This window comes from Ranitomeya variabilis, chromosome 1, assembly GCF_051348905.1.
Source record: "Ranitomeya variabilis isolate aRanVar5 chromosome 1, aRanVar5.hap1, whole genome shotgun sequence".
In the NCBI taxonomy this organism is placed as follows: domain Eukaryota; kingdom Metazoa; phylum Chordata; class Amphibia; order Anura; family Dendrobatidae; genus Ranitomeya; species Ranitomeya variabilis.
The window spans coordinates 143,986,369-144,004,548 of record NC_135232.1 but is presented as its reverse complement, the minus strand read 5'-3'; the positions used below and the strand labels follow the sequence as shown (position 1 = coordinate 144,004,548).

The 18,180-nt window shown below is 44.0% G+C and overlaps 1 protein-coding gene across 6 annotated transcripts in view; it reads right to left on the bottom strand.

Annotated features, from left to right (window-relative positions):
• CAST (calpastatin) overlaps positions 1–18,180 on the bottom strand; it is a 256,580-nt gene that overhangs the window by 40,177 nt on the left and 198,223 nt on the right. For 5 of the 6 annotated variants that reach the window (XM_077289487.1, XM_077289500.1, XM_077289517.1 and 2 more), the window contains 9 exons: positions 17,477–17,521; positions 14,933–14,983; positions 9,221–9,325; positions 8,296–8,358; positions 7,443–7,508; positions 4,933–5,001; positions 3,001–3,057; positions 592–687; positions 26–109 (listed from right to left, as the gene is read on the bottom strand). In XM_077289487.1, coding sequence (XP_077145602.1) covers positions 26–109; positions 592–687; positions 3,001–3,057; positions 4,933–5,001; positions 7,443–7,508; positions 8,296–8,358; positions 9,221–9,325; positions 14,933–14,983; positions 17,477–17,521 — 636 coding nt within the window. The remainder of the gene's footprint in view (positions 1–25; positions 110–591; positions 688–3,000; positions 3,058–4,932; positions 5,002–7,442; positions 7,509–8,295; positions 8,359–9,220; positions 9,326–14,932; positions 14,984–17,476; positions 17,522–18,180) is intronic. The other variant, XM_077289509.1, reaches the window with a different exon arrangement.

The window sequence follows — 18,180 nt, the reverse complement described above, 5'->3', positions numbered from 1 at the left end:
GCTTTCCACCAAAAGCAGAACTTACGTCCAGCAGGTGTCTATATTCGGGAGGGATTGTGCTTTCTCTCTTTCCTAGCTCTTCTATGTGTTCGGATGTGGCTGTGACGTCCTGGAAAAAGAAAGGTATTAAAGCATCCGATTTAATCACAAAGACTTCCTTATCAATAGAACTACAGGTCACAGGTCTTTTCTGGTGCATTCCTCTTCTGTATCTATCAGGTAATAGCTCCCAGGTCTGTGCTCTCAGCGGCCAAAGTCCGTGTAGCTAAAGTCACAAGAGTCTCCATGTTTAGTTTCTTCTTGGAGCAGGTTAGACTAGCAGCTCCTCAGTATATGAGATCTCCATGATGGCGGCCTGTGGGCCTCATGTAGTGATACATCACAAGTGGCTTTTACTACAGAATTACAGCTAAAAGTTCTGATAAATAAGGTGAAGAATCAAAGGGCTTTAATCTAAATTAACACTATGCTTTGATAAAATTCAGAAGCTACAACGTTAGGAGAATCCAGGAAAGCATACAATTATATAATTATGCATACATACAATGATCCTATTAATAGAGAAGTCCACAAGCTGGACTAAGTACATACGGTGATTTCAGGACCAGTGAACTTCGGAGACTCCGGCACATCGCCTGGGCTCCCCAGAGAATCAATTAAGAGATCCAAGGCGTCACTGTTGTCACTCTTAAAAAACAAAAACACATTAATTATGACAAAACTGACAATAGGATACAGATCAAACATTGACTATATGGGAAAAACAACTTTATATTATGCTTCAATGCATTTAATTTTATGGGAGCGTGCAAAAAAAACAAAAAAACAAATCTGCCTTTTTATGTTGTTTGACACGGACCTAAAAAGAAGTGTCATAATTTATAGTAAATGTGTGAGAATTCTGAAGTATAATACACTATACAGATGTAATATCCATCTGCTCTTCCACACCACCGATGGGAGCTAAGAGGCACAAGTGACCGTCTTCTTCGGCAGCGTGCACACACTCAGGATTTGGTCAGTATTTTACCTCAGTATGTATAAGCCAAGGAGTGGGACACGCAGAGGGAACGTATAGAAACACGTCACCACTTCTGGATTATCACCAGCTCCCGGCTTACAAATACGGAGGTAAAATACTGCACGTGGCCTCAGGATCTTTCCGAGTCCCCAGTAATGTCAGCTGTGGCTATAACACTTCACCTGCTGATAACCACAAGTGTACGGGAATTTATTAACTCTTTCAGTGCTGCAGTCAGTCTGGATGACCGTTTTCTGGCATTCTGGCAGTTGCGCGGCTATTACAGCTTCCTCCTACCGGTTACTACTTAGGCACACTGAACGTGTTTGTGCCAGGATTATCCTATGCCCTTAATGTGCTATAAAATTGAGGGATTAGACTACTTTCTCCTGGAAACTAATTTTTGCTTTTATGAAATGCACCACACAGGCCACAAGGTGGTGCTGGCGCTGTATATTCAGCAGCGGAGGCAGAGGTAATGTGTTGGCCCTTATTTAGAGCCCCTTAGGCCTCAGACAGATGTCACATTTTTGAGTAGGAGTGCCATTTGGGGTTTTCACAGATAGCAGTCATACCTGTGATAGTCTATGGGGCCATTCACATGTCTGCGATTTTTCGCAGACTAAGGGTACTGTCACACCATGCAATTTTCGTCGCTACGACGGCACGATCCGTGACATCGCAGCGTCGTATGAGTATCGCTCCAGCGTCGTAGACTGCGGTCACACTTTGCAATCACGGCGCTGGAGCGATGCCGAGGTTCGCTGGTAACCAGGGTAAACATCGGGTTACTAAGCGCAGGGCCGCGCTTAGTAACCCGATGTTTACCGTGGTTACCAGCGTAAAAGTAAAAAAAAAAAAAACGTACATACACACCATCTGATGTCCGTCAGGTCCCTTGCAGTCTGCTTCCTGCTCTGACTGAGTGCAGCCGTACAGTGAGAGCAGATCACAGCGGTGACGTCACCGCTGTGATCTGCTCTCACTTTCCAGCCGGCGCTCACAGTCAGAGCGGGAAGCAGACTGCAAGGGACCTGACGGACATCAGATGGTGTGTATGTACGTTTTTTTTTTTTTTACTTTTACGCTGGTAACCACGGTAAACATCGGGTTACTAAGCGCGGCCCTGCGCTTAGTAACCCGATGTTTACCCTGGTTACAAGCGAACGCATCGCTGGATCGCTGTCACACACAACGATCCAGCGATGACAGCGGGAGATCCAGCGACGAAAGAAAGTTTCAAACGATCTGCTACGACGTACGATTCTCAGCAGGGTCCCTGATCGCTGCTGCGTGTCAGACACTGCGATATCGTAACGATATCGCTAGAACGTCACGAATCGTACCGTCGTAGCGATCGTAATTGCACTGTGTGACAGTACCCTAAGACATGTCCAATGATGAGCTGAAGGTCGGATCAAGACAGAAATACAAATATGTGCGACTTAAAAAAAAAAAAAATCAGACCGCACTCAGATAACATCTGAGTGCAGTCCGATTTTCACAGACTGTTGAAATGGAGAAGGTGGAGAAACTTTGTTTTTCTCCATGTACAAGAAAAACTGACTACAATAATTGACCCGTTTTTCTTGTACCTGACAAAAACGAACGTCTGAATGAGGCCTTAATATGTGCACAGGGTAGAGTATTCCCTTTGGTATCTTTTTTTGATTTCCAGCACAATGGCTTTGGCCCTGGCGGTTTCTTTATAATTCCATGTATAAACATAGTGGCAGAGACTGGAAGAAGAATGAACCGGTCACTGCTTACAACGCTTCACCGCTTTCCAGTCCTGAAGTGGTTAAAAGGAGTGACGGACTCATACACACAGCAATGTCAGTCAATATTTTTGAAGTTTTTTTAGTAATTTTTTTTCCCCCAAGAGAGATGGGCTTGGAAAAAACACACTGTCTGCACATAACCTCAATATGAACTGCTACATTTTCTTGGTATTTTATAACAAATAATTAGCAATTTACCGGGCCGGGAGCAGCAGAAATCTGTTCAACAGTCACCTTTTTCTTTTCTTCTTTAACCTGTAAAGATGTGAAATGACACAAGCATATATTACACATGCGGATACACACGGGTATATAATATATAGTGGTGATATGGACCCATACGACGCACACTGGAATCATACACTTTAAAATACTTAAAATTTAATGAAATTTTTTCCTGCGATTGTTGGATCTATACACATCAGTCGGGCAGCTCTGGGGTATAACGCTCCCTTGTCACGTATGTATAGGATCCCTTCTGGAGTGAGGGGTGTGCAAGAAAAAGATGCGCTATGATGCGCGTACTCCAGGGAAAGACGTGCCGCCACTTTCCATATATTTGACGGGTGGTTGTAGTAACGCCCCAATCCCTCCCCAGCTCCACCCATTTGTGTGAAGTGGTTTAAAACTGGTTCGAAGGCGCCAAAAGGTCACAACACTTTTGACCAACTCAACGTTGCGCAAGTATGTGACTATTATAGAGTGTTGTATAACAGGCCAAATAATCGAAGACTATGGCACTTTTTTATCCAATTTTGTGTGCCAGTGCAAGGAGTAGGTACAAAAAGAATGGGAAATATAGAAGCTCATAAAGTCAGCCACATTATGGTTAGCCTCCTTAAAAGCCGTCTATACAGAAACCTACCTGCAGAAAACTCAACATCTATGGCCAGCTTAGGTAACCCAGAGGAGACGTGCAGGAAGAAAATAAATCACAGGTCCCCTGCCTTTAAGACCCACCAGCTTTTTTAAGTGCCAAAGGGTGGCAGAAAGTTGTAACTTTCACACAAGCAAAGTAAAAAAATTAATTTTTAATAAAAAGAAATGCATTGCCCTTAATAAAAGTCTATAGTATCAGAAAGCCATCACATTTCCTTCAACATCCTCCATTTCAGCTGGGAAAGGACTGCGAGGCTCTGGCTTGGATCAGTGGTGGGGTTAAGGCCCCGTCTCACATAGCGAGATCGCTAGCGAGATCGCTGCTGAGCCACAAGTTTTGTGACGCAACAGCGACCTCAGTAGCGATCTCGCAATGTGTGACACGTACCAGCGACCAGGCCCCTGCTGTGAGATCGCTGGTCGTGTCGGAATGGCCTGGACCGTTTTTTGGTCGTTGAGGTCCCGCTGACATCGCTGAATCGGTGTGTGTGACACCGATCCAGCGATGTCTTCACTGGTAACCAGGGTAAACATCGGGTTACTAAGCGCAGGGCCGTGCTTAGTAACCCGATGTTTACCCTGGTTACCAAAAAAAACAAACAGTACATACTCGCCTTTCGGTGTCCAGGTCCCTCGCCGTCTGCTTCCTGCTCTGACTGAGTGCGGCCGTACAGTGAGAGCACAGCACAGCACCGCTGACGTCACCGCTGCGCTCTGCTCTCAGTGTACGGCGGCACTGTCAGAGCAGGAAGCAGACGGCAAGGGACCTGACGGACACCGAAAGGCGAGTATGTACTGTTTGTTTTTTTTGGTAACCAGGGTAAACATCGGGTTACTAAGCGCGGCCCTGCGCTTAGTAACCCGATGTTTACCCTGGTTACCCGGGTGCTGCAGGGGGACTTCGGCATCGTTGAAGACAGTTTCAACGATGCCGAAGTTGTTCCCCTGATCGTTGGTCGCTGGGGAGAGCGGTCTGTGTGACAGCTCCCCAGCGACCACACAACGACTTACCAACGATCACGGCCAGGTCGTATCCCTGGTCGTGATCGTTGGTAAATCGCTATGTGAGACGGGGCCTTTAGACTTGTCCTGTCTTTCTAAAAGCATGGGAAGAAGGTTTCTGCTGCAGCAAGTTGCCTCCCAGCCAGAGGTCAGTAGGACGTGGGAATAAACTCCACCTGGGACCCAATCTTTTATTGTGATATCACAAATGTCAACATTAAATAAAAAGTGAGAATTCCTGGTACTTACCTCATCTTTAGCTTTACTTGCAACAATGGCAGTGGCAGCAGCAGCTTTACCTACAGCACCCGCTTTTGACTTTAACAAAAATAGAAGGCAGAGTCAGCTTATCACTTGTAGCCAGAATATTTCATTAACATTTATTATAGATCACACATTATTAAAATACATTTTTGCAGGTTTAGATGGGCCGGCAGCCTCCGCAAGGTATGGGAGTATAAGATGTTCTAGATCAGGTAAGTGGAGAAAATGCTACACTGAAAATTACAGTAGAAAACAAAGAAGCCAAAACCAAATTCAAAGGCAGTAGTCCAAGGAGCAATCACAGACTAGTAAGAGACTGCACTGCAGAGATGAGGAAGAAATTCCTACATCTAAAAAAAAAAAATCAATTTTCACTAATATTTATGCGTTTCCAAATCATGAAGCCGTTAAAAGAAGTGACAAAAGATGTAACATGTGCACAGCAATGTCATTTTAACATTGCTGTCCACCATGTCCATTTTATTGGGTGCATTTGTGGTGCTTTTCAGGCAGATTAATAAAAGCTGTGTTAAGGCCGGTTTCACACGTCAGTGGCTCCGGTACGTGAGGTGACAGTTTCCTCACGTACCGGAGACACTGACACACGTAGACCCATAAAAATCAATGCATCTGTGCAGATGTCATTGATTTTTTGCGGACCGTGTCTCCGTGTGCCAAACACGGAGACATGTCAGTGTTCGTGGGAGCGCACGTATTACACGGACCCATTAAAGTCAATGGGTCCGTGTAAAACACGGACCGCACACGGACAGTCTCCATGTGGCGTGCAGGAGACAGCGCTACAGTAAGCGCTGTCCCCCCCACTGGTGCTGAATCCGCGATTCATATCTTCTGTGCAGCAGCGTTTGCTGCAGAGAAAATATGAATAATAGTGTTTAAAAGAAAGATCTATGTGTCCGCCGCCCTCCCACCCCCTGTGCGCCCCCCCGCTGTTCTGAAAATACTCACCCGCTCCCTCGCAGTGTTCTGTGCTGGCCGCCCCTTCTACTGTATGCGGTCACGTGGGGCCGACGATTAGAGTCATGAATATGTGGCTCCACCTCCCATAGGGGTGGAGCCGCCTATTCATGACTGTAAATGAGCGGCCCCACGTGACCGCATACAGGAGAAGATAGGGCCAGACCAGGAAGCAGCGGCAGCCAACGAGGGAAGCGGGTGAGTATTATCAGAACAGCGGGGGGGGCCACACAGGGGGTGGGGGGGCGCACAGGGGGTGGGAGGGCGGGGGACACATAGATCTTTCTTTTAAACACTATTATTCATATATTCTATGCAGCAAACGCTGCTGCACAGAAGATATGAATCGCGGCTTCAGCACGATGCAGTGTACCACACTCGTGGGTACCACACGCTCCGTGTGGTACCCACTCGGCACACGTGTGCCGCACGTATGGCCTGCGTGAGTTCACGGGCACACGGACACGGATAACTCCAGTACCGATTTTTTCCGGTACCGGAATTATCTGGATGTGTGGGACAGCCCTTATAAGTAGAAGTGCCATTGGAATCCTCCGTTTACCTTCTCCCTCTTACACCTAGGTAGATGGGTGGGAAGGAATCCCTCCAGACGGCTTCTATACACCCGGACTCCAACCAGGGGCGGTCTCATCTGATTGCTCGCTATTGGTAACCTACCTCACCCCCATCTAGGTCTGACCTCTTCTGATGGCTTGGTGATAGTCGCCCTTTGGAATATCTATTGACGGCCATAAATAATAGAATTAACTCCTTTGATAATGTGAGGGAGAAGTCTATTGATTATGTTTTGCCCAGCAATAATCCCATGGGTCCTGGACCCCCTCAGTCTGTGTTATACTATTGTTATTAGTTGCTGTAATTTCTTTCATGATCATGACTAAGGTCTGCTATATATGCCTTATGTTTGTGAAACTTACATTTGGGCTTATATTGGGTAATTACCCAACTACTGTTTTGAATAATTTATGGAATATTATACATTTAATGCCTTTTCATTATTGTCTTGATCATTGCATGCCCACTATCCTTAGGCCTTTGCATTATATGCTCTAGAAGGCATTAAATAAAAATTACAGTTTCTTAAAAAAGAGGTCCCTAGCCTTCAAGCCCTACCGACATTTTAGATAAGTGCCAAGGGCAGTGGGATATTACAAATTTCCCACAAGCAAGGCAAAAAAATAAATGTTCCTTAAAAAAAGTCAATGGTATCAAAAAGCCATCACAGAAATTAGAGATCCATCTTCTTCAATATCCTCCATTTCAGCTGAGAAAGGACTGCGAGGCTTTGGCTTGGATCAGTGGTGGGGTTAGATTTTGTCCTATCTTTCTGTTCAAACAAAGCAAAGCATGGGAAGAAGGTTTCTGCTGCAGCAAGTCGCCTCCCAGCCAGAGACCAGCATGGTTTGGAAGACAAATTCCTCCTAGAATCCAAACTTTTTTTTTTCTAATTTTGATATGATAAATGTCAATGTTAAAAAAGAAAAAGTGATACTTACCTCATTTTTAGGTTTACTTGCTACAATGGCAGGGGCAGCAGCTTTACCTACAGTGCCAGCTTTTGCCTTTAACAAAAACAGAAGGCAGAGTCATGTTATTACTTGTAACCAGAATATTTCCAGAACATTTTTTATAGATCACATGTTATTCTAATACATTTTTGTACGCTTAGATGGGCCTGCCTCATCCGCAAAGTACAATAGTATGATGTTGTAGATCTGGTGCATTTGTGATGGTCACCGTCAGGTAAATTGAGAAAATGCTATACTGAAATTTGCAGTGACAAAAAAAAAAAAAAAAATCAAGAACAATGCCAAAAACAAATTCAAGGGCAATAGTCCAAGGAATAATTCCAGAGCATTAGCGGGGTAATCTCACTGAAGAGATGATTGAGATTTCTGCACCTAAAAAAAAATAAATAAATCAATTTTCATGGACCCGTAGAAGCGCTGAGTGTGTGAAATGGCCGTCGTCCTGTTTTCACTCCCCGCACCCTCACTTTTTACCTGCTTACCCCAAGGGAATGTCTGTAACCTGAACATGGTAAAATAAAAGACATCGACTTCACTGCAAACTGGGTGAGTGCCACATTTCTTGTATTATTTTTCCATGGACTATTTTTTGGCTATTATATGTGGAGCACCATTTCCCAGAAGCAAAAAGCAAACGGTTTTCTAGTCCTGAAGGATCAAATCCTGTATGTCTGGGAGTGCATTATAGCTCCTGGTGCCATTCAAATCTTTCCTACTGAGAAGATATGGAAATAAATTCCTCCAGGGACCGTTTTTATTTCTAATTCTGATATTAAAAACCTTATCATCAAAAGAAGAAGTAAGAATTCTTGGTACTTACCTCATCTTTAGCTTTACTTGTAGCAGTGCCAGCAGCAGCTTTACCTACAGCACCCGCTTTTGCCTTTACCAAAAATAGAAGTCAGAGTCAGCTTATCACTTGTAGCCAGAACATTTTGTGAAAATATTTCATAGCTCGCACATTATTCTAATACATTACTTTTGTAGCCTGCTGAAAAGTATAGGAGCTTCACATGCTGTAGGTGGGGTGTTTTTGTAATGCTATTGCCAGTTAGGTAAATGGAGAAAATGCTATACTGAAAACTGAAATAAATTCAAGTTCCAAGGAACAATTCAGAATAGTAATGGGGTAATCACACTAGGCAGAGATAAAGAAAATCTGGTTAAAAAAAAAATCAATTCATACATCTGAATGGAGGGGCTGTTAGTACATAGATTTCTTCAAGCCCCACTCAGATGGGACACTTTCAGAAATGCCTTCTGCCACATGTGAATATGCGGTCACACCAGGTTGATGACCTATGTGTACGATGGGTAATTTACAGTATATGAGATTGGAGGGTGAGGGCATCTGACACATGGAACCCCCAACCATCAGCTGTTGTTTGCGCCAGCAGGATGCAAACACATGGAACGTGCTGCAAAACGAAGCAATGTGCGGTGGCCGCTGCCTAATATTGTAGAACAGCTCCTATTCTCTGACAGGACATGTTCTGCAGGACCCGGCAGACACTGGTACACATTGAATGTAGCTTCAGTTAACGTCCAACAGACTCTGGAGCAGTTTTCAACTGATCGGTGTGTGGATAGATCATCAATTTGGTGTGACTGCACTGCTGCTTTAATACTTCCAAACATGTAATGCAAGACCTCCATTTTTATTTATTTTTTTTAATCATTTTGTCTTTGTGGTGCCACTGCCATATTTTAAAAAATGGTAGAGAAGAGACAGTATTAAGACTTACAGTGGTGTCAGATTTCTGTTTCGGTGTTGCCGCTTTTGATTCTTCTTTTTGAACTTTTTCTATGCTGGACTTCGCTGTTGAGGATGCTGTGGTAGCGCTCTTAGGCTGACAAAAAGACATTTGCACAGTATCTCTTAGATAAAACGTTCTTACAAGGAGAGGAATTACATGATACATGGAATCATGAAACATTCTTTTTTTAAACATACCACTAATTAACCATACTTTATATCAGGGCACCCCAATGAGGCTCTGAGGCCCAGGGCACCCCAATGAGGCTCTGAGGCCCAGGGCTCCCCAATGAGGCTCTGAGGCCCAGGGCACCCCAATGAGGCTCTGAGGCCCAGGGCTCCCCAATGAGGCTCTGAGGCCCAGGGCACCCCAATGAGGCTCTGAGGCCCAGGGCACCCCAATGAGGCTCTGAGGCCCAGGGCACCCCAATGAGGATCTGAGGCCCAGGGCACCCCAATGAGGCTCTGAGGCCCAGGGCACCCCAATGAGGCTCTGAGGCCCAGGGTACCCCAATGAAGATCTGAGGCCCAGGGCACCCCAATGAGGCTCTGAGGCCCAGGGCACCCCAATGAGGCTCTGAGGCCCAGGGCTCCCCAATGAGGCTCTGAGGCCCAGGGCACCCCAATGAGGCTCTGAGGCCCAGGGCACCCCAATGAGGATCTGAGGCCCAGGGCACCCCAATGAGGCTCTGAGGCCCAGGGCACCCCAATGAGGCTCTGAGGCCCAGGGCACCCAATGAGGCTCTGAGGCCCAGGGCACCCCAATGAGGCTCTGAGGCCCAGGGCACCCCAATGAGGCTCTGAGGCCCAGGGCACCCCAATGAGGCTCTGAGGCCCAGGGCACCCCAATAAGGCTCTGAGACCCAGGGCACCCCAATGAGGCTCTGAGGCCCAGGGCACCCCAATAAGGCTCTGAGACCCAGGGCACCCCAATGAGGCTCTGAGGCCCAGGGCATCCCAATGAGGATCTGAGGCCCAGGGCTCCCCAATGAGGATCTGAGGCCCAGGGCACCCCAATGAGGCTCTGAGGCCGAGGGCATCCCAATGAGGCTCTGAGGCCCAGGGCAACCCAATAAGGCTCTGAGGCCCAGGGAAACCCAATCAGGCTCTGAGGCCCAGGGAAACCCAATCAGGCTCTGAGGCCCAGGGCACCCTAATTAGGCCCTAAAGCCCAGGGTACCCCAATGAGGCTCTGAGGCCCAGGGCACCCCAATGAAGCTCTGAGGCCCAGGGTACGCTAATGAGTCTCTAAGGCCCAGGGCACCCCAATGAGGCTCTGAGGCCCAGGGCACCGCAATGAAGCTCTGAGGTCTAGGGCACGCCAATGAGGCTCTAAGGCCCAGGGCTTTGGAAACTATTGTGCACTAATGGCACAAGGCGTATCATTGTGTTACTAGAATTTAGTATTAGTATCAAAACTACATAATTTGCTGGAACACGTTGGTAAAATATAGGATTCATGATGAGCGAGTATACGGGTTTTCCCGAGCATTTGTTAGTGCTCAGAGATTTAGTTTTCGTCACCTGTTTGTTAGGGAATTCCCACATGTATTCAGCCTGTCTAGCAGCCGTAAATCATGCAGCGGCGGCGACGAAAACTAAATCTCTGAGCACTATCAAATACTCGGAGACCACCCGAGCAACGAGTACACTCACTCATCACTACTCATCACATTTACTATTCATTGAACAACCTTGGGACCACTGATTTATATTCTCCAAATGTCACACAGAGAAGTCAGACTTCCGCAGCTTGTGGTTAATAAAATGTATAACTGTCGTTCGGGTCTGTAATCTATTGACTTATGCCTACATGTGCATAAAATCAGACGTGTAGTATAAGTAAGATTGTTTGAGGTATCATGCTAAGAATCCTATTATGGATAGACGTTGTACGAGTCCATTATATGGCACCCTTAGAAATCCAAACTCTACATCTGATTTCATACAAACAGATATGGATTCATTTGGAATTTGTAAAAAATTAGGGCTACATGAGATCGATTTTTATTTTACAGTTTAGGGTTCGCGCATATGAGAATATAACATGGCCGAGTGCTATCCATTGGGAGTGGTTCTGGAATTCAGAGTTCACGTACACCCATACAAGTTATCCAACTGCAGTCCGATATCCGCAGACTCAAGAAAATGGAGAAATTAAGTTCTCCATCTTCTCCACACTTGTACTCTGATTCTCGCATGCGAGCGAATCAGATCACACCTAGAGGACACTCAGAGAAGCTCTGATTAGAGTTTGAGATGAGTGTCATTGGCATAATATATCCAATTCTTTCATATCTATGGCCGCGTGATCGAGACTTTTTTTTTGTATATTTAAAAGGTCTAATCCTCTTAGATTCGAGGGGGGGGGAGCAGCAAAATGTTAGAAAATGTAATACGTGACTAATAATATTCATACTATTAGTGCTCGATAAAACTGATATGATTATTTCTCACTACACTGCTTTTGCCATAACTATTACATCACCTTCCCAACTGCAAGGAACAATCAATTTCTTTACTGCAGTCAATTAGTCTTTTCTGCCTATGGTGCAGTTCTGCTGAATATGATGACGGCGTCAAATGAATCACATAGGTTTCAGGTGTGTCACCATACTAAAGGAAAACTATAAAAAGACACCCATCGCCTAGTCTGGTCCAAGTCCAGTCATCAACATTACACAAAATGATTTGGATGAATAAGAACTGATGACAACACAGCACACCTTTACATGCTTCATTCCTGAAGAAGTCCCATTCTTTGGGAGTTGTCTGGTAAGAGATTATTTCAGCCAATCCTACTCCAAGAGATTAATTACCATTATGGTCAAATGTTTTGAGATTGACACAAATTTTGGTTTTCACAAAGTTTGCCGATTCAGAGTTATTAGATCTTTTAGTCAGACGTCTCATGGTTTCAGAACTTTATAAACTTTTATTGTCAAATGCATCAGGTTTATGCAAAGACTCAATAATTACTGTGTTGACTCCCATTTTTCAAGGTTCTGCCCCTCTCCCTGGCATGCTGGATATTAGCTTCTGGGCCAGATCCTGACCGATGACCACCCATTTTTGCCTAATCAGTGCTTCAAGTTTATCACAATTTCTGCGTTTTCTTTTGCCACCTGCTTTTTGAGGATTGACCACATTGATCTGAGGCATTTATTGGCCATAGACCCTAAATATCAATGCTTTGTTCATCGAGCCAATTAGTTATCACTTTTAGCTTGTGACACGGTGCTACATCATGCTGGTAAAAGAAAAGTGGCTCCTGGATGTTGGAAGATGTTGCTCCTGGAAGATGTTTAGATACCATTCTTTATTCATGGCAGTGTTCTTAGGCATAAATTGTGAGTGAGCCCAATACAATTCACCTGAATGGTCTCAGGATGCTTTACTGTTGGTGTGACATGGGATTTATTTCAGTGCTCACCTTTTCCTCTCGGGACAATAATTTTTCTAGAGGTCCAAAACAGCCTGATGGGGGCTTCATCATTTCTCTAATGAAGCTCCCTTTAGACTGTTTGGGACATCTGGAAAAATGATTACTCGGGGAAGAAAAAGTGAAAACTACACTGAGTCCCGTGTCATGCCAAAAGTACGGCTTTCTGAGACCATTCATGTGTGAGGTTAGTTTTTAGCCATGGTGTAGTCTCACTCACAATTTTACCTAAGAACACTGCCATGAATAAAGACTTATCTAAAAACTGTGAGAAACTTCTGATTAGGCAAGAATGTGTTGTCATCAGTCAGGTGTTGGCCCAGAAACTGATATCCAGATCCAGGGCGAACTGTAGAAGTCTTGAAAAATAAGGGTCAACACTGTAAATATTGACTCTTTACATAAACTTGATGCATTTGTCAGTAAAAGTTTAAAAACTTATGGAATCTGATAATTGTACTTCAAAAGATCCAGAAACACTGAAGCAGCAGACTTTGCGAAAGCTAAAAATTGTGTCAGCCTCAAAACGTTTGGCAGCGACTGTACATTCATTATTATTTATATCATTATACAAAACTGAGCCTTTGTTTTCTAAAATATATGTTCATTGAAAATCAAAGAGAGAATGAACATAAGAGATATAAGAGATGTCTGATTAACTTTTTTTTGCTGGCTGCACACGAGATAGTTAATGATGAGACAGACATCACTACGGTGGCATGACACACACGAGATCAGGCTGGGCCCAATATTCAGAAGAGGCGTCGGGGATGCCAGCAGGGAAAGCGTTTTCATCTCACAACATAGTTACATAGGTTGAAAAAAAAACCTTGATCCATCTAGCTCAACCTGCCTCCACCAACTGTGCATTTTCTCATTAAATTACCTATAACCCACAATGTTATGTGTATTGAGGAAATTGTCCAGCACTTTTTTAAAAGCAGTTATAGTGTCTGCCATTACTACCTCTTGTGGTCGGGCTTTCCACAGTCTGAGTGCTCTAACTGTAAATAACCCTTTCCTATTTAGCTGCCGGAATCACCTTTCTTCCACCAGCAATGATTGCCCCCTGGTCCTTAGTATGGTCCTTGGAAGGAATATGTCATGCGCCAGTCCTTTGTACTGACTACACATACAGTGAAGGAAATAATTATTTGATCCCTTGCTGATTTTGTAAGTAGGAGCCAGAACTCAGTAGGGGATAAAATACTTATTTCTTACTGCAAAATGCAAATAAATTTACATAAATTTATACAATGTGATTTTCTGGATTTTATTTTTGATATTCTATCTCTCAATGTTAAAAGTAACCTACCCTTAAAATTATAGACTGTTCATGTCTTTGTCAGTGGGCAAACTTACAAAATCAGCAAGGGATCAAATACTTATTTCCTTCACTGTATATTTATACATGTAAATGATATTCCCCTTTCAAAGCTAAACAAGCCCAACTTTCCCAACCTTTCACCATGTGAGAGGCTTTCCATCCCTGGTAATTATCTAGTTGCCCATCTTTGAACTGACTCTAATTTCTGAATATCTTTTTTAAATGTGGAGCCCAAAACTGGATCCCATATTCTAGATGTGGCCTCACCAGTGATTTAAAAAGGGGCAACAATACGTTTGGGTTGCGGTATTTCTTTTTATTTTACACACCCTAAAATATTGTTTGCTTTTGCGGCTGCTGCTTGACATTGAGTACTGCTGCTCAGCTTACTTGTAACCAGAATCCCCAAGTCCTTCTCCTGTTCTTTATTCCCAAGTATACACTCATTTAATGTACATGCAGTTATAGCATTCCTTCGTCCTATAGGTTAATTTCATATGTTGTGCTGACAGTATAGATCTAGAAGAAGAGTAATGTTTAGCCTCCTGTGTAGCTGAAATATCAGTGATGTGAGATTCATGCGTGAAAAACTGGGTCACTATCGACAACTCTTTGGACACAGCAGATTTATATTGACGCAACACGTACTATTCTACCCTCGCTTTACTGTCACAGTTCTGTATTACAGTACATCTATTTTCCTTGTCCTTCCTTCATGCCCCATCCGGGCTACAAAGGGGGACAGCGGAGGCCAGACCCAACCACCGATAATAAAGTGACGGCATATACCAGCGATACACCATTAGTTTATGAGATGGTAAACACGTTGACCAAAAGTTCAGCTAGATCCGGAGCCCTGGTAGACGGGGCTCCGCATCTGCAGTATGGATGGTTCAGTGTCACCGATGAAGCACACAATCCTGGGCACTCACCACAGATGCTTGTGTGGATTTGGCTGGTTCAGTCTTCGGTGTGGGCTTTGGCTGAAAAGAAACAAACGTCTAATTAGTAACTCACAAGGCCATGTTCACAGCGACCCCCCAAAATGCTGCAAGCAGGAAATACATGCAGTTTTCCCTTTCAAAACAAATAAAAAAAAATTTTTCCCTCTACATTCACAAAAGGAAAAATAATGCAGTCACTAACCACCCTTCGCTGATTTGTTCCATATGTAAGCTGCAAAATAGTCAGATGGTAAATATACAACGCAACAACCATATACTATCGCCAAGAAATCGTCTATTAACCCATTCTGTACGGTTTAGTGTTTTTGCTCGTTCAGCAATTAATTGCCCAGCGCTCCAGTATTATCAGAGTTTGTTCCCGCCAGCGTAGTGGAGCATGCAGAGAATGGTATGCTACTGTACCACCTTAGCGTGGAGCTGCCATACAGCAATGACAGACTTTATGTCGCATGCTATATTTGACGCTGCTTTTTGGAGCTATTTACCCCTATAATACTTGTAAAGGGAATAAAACTTATCAGTATGACAGTATACAGTGGCGGCAGAGAAGATGCAGATCCACGTTTCCCCGCAACCTCAGCGCACGTAATTCTCCCCATTCATGAGGCCTAAATCACAGTACAGATAATCAGCAGCCGTTCTGTGCCAGGGCATTGGCAGGGAAAATTTGCAAATCTATTTACATGGCGTTTGATAACCTGTGATTACTGATAAAACATTAAACACTGTGATAACGTTGTTGGTCAAAGCAGAGCAAAGCCCTCTTTTCACACAACACTGCTTGACTGTAAAAAGCAGTGCAAAAGGGTCTTTGTCCCCCTCAAAGCAGCTGATAGTGGAGGTCCCCTAAATCAGCTATTATCGTGTGAGTCTATGTATTAGCAAAACAAAGGCTAACGTTGTCATTCCTACTTGCATGGTTCAATTTCCAACTAATTCAGGACATCACTAATGTGATTATTTAGAGTATGTGCACACGTAGTTTTGAGCTCTGCTGATTTTTCCGCAGCGGATTTGAGAAATCCGCAGGTAAAAGGCACTGCGTTTTACCTGCGGATTTACTGCGGAATTACCACGGATTTTATGTGGATTCCTATTATGGAGCAGGTGTAAACCGCTGCGGAATCCGCACAAAGAATTGACATGCTGCGAAATGTAACCTGCAGCGTTTCCGCGCGTTTTTTTCCGCAGCATGGGCACTGCGGATTGCGTTTTCCATAGGTTTACATTGTACTGTAAACACATGGAAAGCTGCTGTAGCCGCTGCGGATCCACAGCAAAATCCACAACGTGTCCACATAGCATAAATCAGAATGACTGGCAGGAAAATGGGAAGAGTTCAGCAGTGTTTGGGAGTCTTCATATGTGTGTTGCTCCTCTGGCTGTGAGGATAATCACTTATGATTTTCCAGCAGACGCACAGTCTGGAGGATACTTTGCACTGGATTCTTCTACTACTACAGAATTTCACCCACTGAAATGCAAACACAAGCAAAGCAGCAACAGCCTAATCCTATAGGCTCTCAGGCTTGCTCCACAGCACATATAAAATCATAAAGGAAGCATGGTGGCCCAGGCCGTGTCCACACCTGCGCTGGAGTCTCAATACTTAGACTCCGTCATATTGCTCAAAAGAAAAAGAACTGGAAGGTGCCCAAATATTTCCAATGGGAAAAAAATGGACAATGTAATGGAAACCTAATGGATCCAATAATAACGAATGGGCTCTTTGGGTGCCATTATCTCCGTTATGAGACGGATCCATTTCCTGTTCCTATAATTGAAGGGAAAGCAACTCAGAACGTGTCCGTGAGCCCAGCCTTAGGGTATGTTTCCACGTTCAGGAAACGCTGCGTGTTTGACGCTGCGTTGAGCCGCAGCGTCAAACACGCAGAGTCCAGATGTTACAGCATAGTGGAGGGGATTTCATGAAATCCCGTCTCCACTATGCCATAAAAGACACATGCAGCGGACCCGCGGAAACGGACATGCGGCTTTTAAGAACGCAGCATGTCCTTGCATTGCTAAAACAACGCAAGGACAATGCAGGTGACCTGCCAGTGACCTCAGGTGCAGATTTGGTCAGAATTTTACATGCATAAAATCCTGACCAAATCCTGATGCAATCCTGAACGTGGACACATACCCTAAGTGGTTAGCACTGTCGTGCTGGAAAATCAGGGTAAGGGTATGTGTCCACGTTCAGGATTGCATCAGGATTTGGTCAGGATTTTTCATCAGTGTTTGTAAGCCAAAACCAGGAGTGGAACAATTAGAGGAAAAGTATAATAGAAACATATGCACCACTTCTGCATTTATCACCCACTCCTGGTTTTGGCTTACAAATACTGATGTAAAATCCTGACCAAATCCTGATGCAATCCTGAACGTGGACACATACCCTAAGAGGTAATACGTCTGTATCCCCATGTCAGGGCTTATCTGTCCATCAGCCGAATGGTTATTTTTTAAGAATAGTTGTCACTGTTCAATATCTCAGAAACAATTTACCTTTGTATCTGCTGGTTTCATAGTCTTTTCTTGTGCTGTCGTTAACTAGAGAACAGAAAGAAAAGCACATTCAGGATGAAGTCTTCTATTTACCATTTGTTACAAAGTTTCTCATCTTCACTTTAAATTACAAAAATCAATTAAAACGATGGTTATTCTTTAAACATTTCGCTACAAAAACAAGCTGAAAAAAAACTAGTAAACTAGTAAAAACGCGATGTTTTAATCTGCAGTGTGTCAAGTCCATCGGCATCTTTCCTGCCAAGCAACATGTCTTTGCTGCAGAAATATCTGCAGCAAATACTTACCATGTGCACATACAGAAGTGTACATTCCCATCATACATACCTCCGCTTACAGAATATCCCCTACATGTCTGACTGCAGTGACCATGTGAATCTGGGCTGTTAGATCGCTACAATCTACAGGCCGAACATGAACACGTCACATTCCTTTTCCAGGATTTGTATATATTGCTATAGATCAGGCCCTCTGCACATCACACATGGGACCTGTTCTTCCATAAGTCTTTTTATATGAGGATAGAGGGGAAACACTATTTTTTCACTTTCCTCTATATCTATACTTCTATTGTGCCGCAATGCAATTCCGTTTGGTAAAGGGGAAAAAAAGAAAGAAAAAAAACTTAAAGGAGAGCTGCTTTACTACACAAAATATGTAAGGTTTTTTTTAACATTGAATTA